We start from the raw sequence: 6,721 nt of genomic DNA, 5'->3' as shown, positions 1-6,721 counted from the left end.
AAACCAATAATGACCTGATGCTGGCGTTTGTCCTGGTTTATTTTAAACTCTAAAAAGCTAGGAAAGATTGACACAGATTTGACCAGTCATAGTTACTACATATTCTATATCCGAATTAGCTAGTCCGATGGCTATGAATTATGTAAAATACAGCACTGTATGTTATCCTTTAGGACTGTTTTGGAGTATGTTTGCAATAAATGACTATTTTCACTAAAAAAATATTACATTTGTAAATTACGAATTCCTTATTTAGTCTTTAAAAAGGCTAGAAAAGCAACATTGTCCCTCTCATAACACGGCAGGTTCCAAGATGAATTGTTTTAAGTTATTGAATCTGTGCATCCAGCATTACAAGACCCCAACCAAAATAGAAATAATGTCAAATAGGAATAGAAAGGAAACAAATAGTTCTATTTAAGAAGCTTGGATCATTAATTTGTCATTTTAGGATTAGAAATAACAAAATAAATATGTCTTGTTTGTAGTTTTTGATGTAAATACTGTCTGTGCTGGTAGTTTACAGCTTAAAACCCTTTCCTATGGTGAGCAGATGCACAAAGTTTGACGTCATGGCCCCTTAAGTAACCACCTGCTTGCCAGAAGTGAACGTTACATAAGCCAAGAAATGCAAGAGGAGACAAAGGTGAGAGACAGGAAGGGTGAGGGAGGTTAGAGGGAAAGGACTGATGGGGATCTAAAGAGAGAATCCTCTTGAATAAGTCATAAGGCTTGCCCGCCTCTTGTATTTTTCATGAGGGAGATCAAGTTTTTGAACACTTGCATGCCAGCGCCAAGAAGACTGGAGACGCCTCGGGGAGTCTCACAGCGCACTCCGCAGTCAACGAGGCCATCAAATGGTCAGGAGGTGTCATGTCATATTTCAGCTACACCACGTCTCATCAAATACTTACAGTACTGCCAGAGAAGGTAGAAAACAGTTGGACTTATGGTCCCTTAATAAAGAGGGCTCCTTTATGGGCTGGACCATTTGGAAAAAATAAGTTATTGCAATTATTTTAACGGATATGATGGCGATACGATTTGAAACATTGAAGGGAATTATCCTTTCTTTAAACACATTATCACTTAAAAGATATATTGAAATGGTCACGGTTTGCTTTTTTTTTCGAGGCGATTTGTAAAGGATACAAGGATACAAGGATATTCTTATTAAGAGTGTAGGATAGTGTTTGTAATCCGCACCAGGACACTTTACTTTCAAAGCAAAAACTGCACTAACTTCGATTTTGATGTTGCCCTAGTGCATATTGCAATTACTATAACATGTTGACTTATTGTGCAGCCCTAAATGCAATGCAATATTACGTGGCAACGCATAGCTCTGCCCAATCGAATACTTCCAAGTGCACATTGCTGAACTGCAGAATATTATGTATAACAGTGTGTAATGTATTCAAGACAAAGGACATCTTGAATTACTAGAGTTGTAAAAACTCTTAGGTCCCCTGGCCGGTCCAGCTGGACATGCTGGATTGTTTTTCACCTTCTTAATACTTAGGGTTGGGTTTATACAAGGCAGGGTTCATACACTTTTTCACCAATGATTTTCAATGACTTCTCCAGGACCTTTACCTAATTTCCCATGACTCTTTCTCAGCGGTACCACTGAAAATTGTGTATTTTAACATGCAACAGGAAAATAAGGTCTGCTATGAAACATGTTGTGCCGATCTAAAACAAATCCAATAGGCTTACTAGCTTCTACAGGCTAAAGCAACTCAAATCTCTCACCAGCAAAACACCTCGACAGTTAAATGCCATTTGATGTTTCATCACTGTACGATACAGTATTTATTATCATTATAGTATTACTATTTCGGCGATTAGCTAAAATATAAATTATATTTGATGCATTTCCATCACTTTTCCAAAACTTTGGGAAAAATATTGTTTTCCATAACTTTTCCAGGGCCTGGCATTTTTATTTTTAATTTCCATGACTTTTCCAGGTTTTCAATGACCGTAAGAAAACTGGAAGCAACACATCCACACCTCACATCATCTTACAAACATATATTTTGGGACCCACATTGTAGTTGTGCTAGCCGGTATGCAAAATCAATACGTTTATGAAGTTGTGGGAACCTTCAAAGTTGGATATTAAATCTCAGCGGGTCCTCTCACATTCAATTTACTTCTTATAAATATATTTGTTCAGGCCACTGACGCCTTTTAGGAAGTGACAGAGTTGAAACGGGTAAACACTGGTGAATGGATATATGTATGCCTGCAGGTTAATGTAAGTCAATGTGAGTCTAGCAGGATATATTATGAATGAATGTGTTTGATAAGGCTTTGTGTTGAGTTTGCACAAGGGTGTTTGCCTGAGTGTATACAGGGTGTGTGTGTGTGTGTGTGTGTGTGTGTGTGTGTGTGTGTGTGTGTGTGTGTGTGTGTGTGTTATGCAGCCTCTGGGAGTCCTTGTCCTGGTGGAAAGTGAACCCCCCCGGAGTGTTACTATCTTTAGCTCATTTCCGTCATGTCTTGTCACTCATGTTCTCCTCTACAGCACTTAAATCTGGTATCTAAACCTCTGGGCCATCCAATATCCTGTACTTCCGCTGCACAGGAACACACACACACACACACACACACACACACACACACACACACACACACACACACACACACACACACACACACACACACACACACACACACACACACACACACACACACACACACACACACACTAAAAGTGACTGTAGAGCACAGTCAACTAACTACACACATCATGCACACTTAATGGAATGGAAGGACAAAAAACAACAAAAGAAACACACACATACACACACATACACACACACACACACACACACACACACACACACACACACACACGTCAGTGACAGGAGGCGTGTCAGTAGAGGACACCTTGTCTGGTCAAACTGGCGTCACAGCTAACGTCTGCAGGGACACGAGAGACGGTATAAGTAACTAAATCTAACCTTCTGTTATCGAATCACCTCTTAAACACAAACATTCACACTGCTCCAGCTTTACCAGCGGTATTATGACAACCTTCAACGTCAGCACTATACAGTTGATTAACCAATTGGAGGACTTACAAACGTACTTACGCTAGCACCCAAAAACCGTATATTCCAACAATTGTGATGGTTTTTTATCAAAGAGGCCCTTTTATGCGTTTTGGGGTTTTCCCTTTCCTCTCGTGTGTTATTTAGGTTTGTGTGCATGTAAATGGTCTGCAAAGGCTAAAACCTTTGTGTTTACTTCTGTAACATAATGACATCGATAGGTAAAACAAACATAAGAAGCACATAATACAAATATGAACCCGGAAATTAGCACCTCTTAAAATGTGCAATAGAAACACATGTTGGTAAGGAAACATTTAGACCCTGTTCTTCATATTTAAATATTTTAAATTCATAAAAGAATAATTGGATATATGCATGAAGGCTGAAGGAGAACATGTTGTTGTTGTTGTTGTTGTTGTTGTTGTTGTTGTTAAAAAGGCACAATGCAACATGAACACCTTCAACTAAAAATATTGTTACATAACTTTAGGTTACAAAAATAAAATAAAAATTAAGTCCCCCAGTTACTAACTATTCAATCACATTCAGCTAATTTACCAAATGTTCACCTCTGGGATGAACAAAGTATCTTGATTTTGATTCTAACTTTAATAAAATAGATGTGTAACTGTAACATGACCGTAGCGTTGACTCTAAACTGACTTCAAAAACTGAAATAACATAAACTGATGTGCTTCAAACCAACTTCAAAGACCCCTTCTTGTTACAATTAACTCCTATTATGTATGAACTAACCTATGCGGACATTTCAGTGCACCCTGCACACATACATTATAAAACCCTGCTGTCTTCACTGGCCTCATTTCACGCTTGCCATTCTTCATGCATTTCACAGCTGACTTGATATCTGTTCAGTGGAATGGCTTTGACACTCTCCATGTCGTCGCCCACTCTCCGCTGCCACTCAACCGGAGGAGAGACTCGAGCTGTCCGGGGACATTTAAGAGACGCCCAGTCCCACGATTCAACATGGAACACCTACACTACCACACAGAACAAATACTCCAATATATCATTGTTTTCTAATGGGCACAAGAAACACATTTTGGTTTTGGCTCGGATCAATTATATTTCATTTAGTCATTTGTCACTTTCCTATTGTACTTACATTTTGTATATTTTTTGTAAAAATGTTCTCTCATTTTAGATGTTTAAAATAGTTTATAAACATTTTTTTATAGTAGTCCTCCCTTTATACAACTTTATTGCTCAACCTCTTAGAGATGTCTCGCCCCTTAGCCTATCACGTACAATGTGTTGGAGCACTAGCCAATAGAAGCGCGAGGGTTACAAAGTGATGTCACTACTTCCCGGAAGTAAACAAAGGAGTCCAATGGAGGCGTTTCAGGCAGGGGGAGAATTTTAGCCTTTGCAGACTGTAGGAGCCAATTAACTGTGGGTGTAAAGGTAGGAACCTATGTTTGTTGGTGAGAGGTTCCACCGGAAGGCCCAGACAGCTTTTGACCACACACGGAGAACACACACACACGGAGAACACACACACACCGATGGCACACGGAGAACACACACAAGGAGCACACACAGGAGCACACACGGAACACACACACACACAGGATTACAAACAAGCAAAAGGTATTGTGTAAACCGTAATATCGTGTGGTGAATGATGGGAAGAAACCAGTAAAAAGGGAAATAAATGGACTATTTCGAACAGGAAGCTTTGTTTCTGACTTTTATTCGGCAGCAGACAAGGTGTGCATCAATTACAAACAAAGCGGATCATCAGAGGCCTAAAGCGTTGGCTTAGCCTCTACAACATCTATGGACCGAATGATTCATCATCAGAAAAATAATCTGTAGATGAATGATCAGGACTGAAAACAACAGTGGCTCTGCAGCCCTAGTTTGAATGTTGGTGCCCCTCCACCCAGTTTTCTGAGGCCTCTCAATGGATTCTTCTGTTTCTCTGTCTCAAGGTTTTTCTCACAACCAGCGCCTAGTGTTCTGGTCTACAAAACAAATACAAATGTCTGAAATCTGTGTTGAGAATCCAATAGACCTCCTCGGAGTCTGAAGTCACTTCAGAACACTGGAAAAAGAGGACGTACATTTCTCCAATGTAGAAAGACTAATTAGTCTGAGAGCCAATTGGGTCACCAGTTTGCTCTAGATTTCAAAGTTTTGCTATATGTGTTTATTAGTGTGTGTGAGGTGGGCTGGACTTCACCAACCTGTGCTCTTCTTCTTGCGCTCTGCTTCTCTCTTGTCCTTTTTAGAAGTTGATGTGCTCTCTGTCAGCATGGACGCTTGCTTCAGATCGTCTTCAGTTATCAGGAACACTGGATTGTTCTTTACTTCCTGGGAGACACATGAAGAAACAGCACACACTGTACTTTCAAAGTCTTTTTTTCTTATGGTTGAACTCATGCAGATGTGACGGAGGACGGCTGTACCTTCTGAGCTTTCTGCTGCATGGCTTCATCAAACAGAGAGAGGCAGTTGCTGATGAACTTCTCACTGACCACCACCGTGTCTCCCAGCACTCTGGCAGAGGACTGGACATTAGTGCTCCTCATCGCCTCGGCGATCAGCATCCCCATGTCCTCCACTGACAGGCAGCTGGGCAAAATGGGCTGAAAGAGCCAGAGTGAGAGCAAGGATTAAAACTGAAGAAATGCATATATTTACCATGAATAGGGGCTCAGTTAGAGACAGCTGTGTAGCACCTGTATGTCAGTCCATGTGGCTGAGTTGACGGCCTCCTCCACAGATGCCTCCACCTGGTCCACCAGAGCCTGCCCCACGCAGGCCGCCCTGAGGAACAGCAGCTTGCTGGACTTGAAGCGCTTCTTGACAAAGCTGCTGGGCTCAGGGATCCCCAGCCGGACCAGAGCATCAAACTCTGCAGGAGGAGGAGTGCACTTAGACTACACACACACACACAATTATAGTAATACAACCTCCAAAATACATCACTCGCCTCCCTGAGATTTAAAAATGGTACATGTAACATTATGGAAATAACATTTCTAAAGAACAACTAGACCTATGTTATATATATATATACACTTACAAAAATAAGGAATCGGATTACCATTTTTGGAAGATATGTTCCAAAAATATGCTGATAGTAATAATAATAATAATTTCAAAACCCATACCCAAATATCCGTTCTGCTTGAGGAAAGCGTCCACCCAGGCGTTCTGAGTTTTGGAGTAGATATCAGGGATGTACACAGCCTTGTCCTGCCGGCCTCCCACCACGCTGCCCTTCAGACGGCCGGTGTTCACCAGCTCCTCCAGGACCGCTGGCAACAACAGAGCCATCACAGAATCAGACACTGAGGCACACTACCATCATAAAACACAGAACCATCAAACTCTCTGCTTACAGTACAGAAGATGTTCCTGAAAGCCAAAAGCTGCGATCATGTTGCTGACAGGTGTCGGCCTGCAGGACACAGAAACAGAAAAAAAACAGAGTCAATCAAAACATTTTCTTCTGTCCACCTTCGTAAGTCATAAATTCTGCTCCGCTAAGATATGACTATAAAGAAGTTGTTCATTAACGTGGTCATATTTAAAAAAAATTTTGGAACTTTTTATTTATTTTTCATACATAACATCAATAGAACATACATGGAGATGCTTACATAACTGCAGCTGTTGTACAC

At 40.8% G+C, this 6,721-nt stretch overlaps 1 protein-coding gene across 2 annotated transcripts; it reads right to left on the bottom strand.

Moving 5' to 3' along the window:
• Nucleotides 1-4,775: 4,775 nt before the first annotated feature.
• LOC104944595 (E3 UFM1-protein ligase 1-like) lies at nucleotides 4,776-6,511 on the bottom strand. Of its 2 annotated transcripts, none has more exons than XM_010770153.1 (6): nucleotides 6,440-6,511; nucleotides 6,209-6,355; nucleotides 5,774-5,949; nucleotides 5,501-5,680; nucleotides 5,279-5,405; nucleotides 4,776-5,056 (listed from the first exon to the last, which is right to left on the bottom strand). In XM_010770153.1, exons 1-6 carry the CDS (start codon nucleotides 6,477-6,479, stop codon nucleotides 5,031-5,033), a joined length of 696 nt encoding a protein of 231 aa, XP_010768455.1. In that variant the 5' UTR covers nucleotides 6,480-6,511; the 3' UTR covers nucleotides 4,776-5,030. The 2 variants fall into 2 exon arrangements, with proteins under 2 accessions (XP_010768455.1, XP_010768456.1); XM_010770154.1 differs by having other exon boundaries at nucleotides 5,047-5,136.
• Nucleotides 6,512-6,721: the final 210 nt, after the last annotated feature.

This window comes from Notothenia coriiceps, unplaced genomic scaffold, assembly GCF_000735185.1.
Source record: "Notothenia coriiceps isolate Sejong01 unplaced genomic scaffold, NC01 NC01_scaffold00008455, whole genome shotgun sequence".
NCBI classification, from domain to species: domain Eukaryota; kingdom Metazoa; phylum Chordata; class Actinopteri; order Perciformes; family Nototheniidae; genus Notothenia; species Notothenia coriiceps.
Note: the sequence above shows the minus strand (reverse complement) of the source record. Positions and strands in the feature narration are given on the sequence as shown.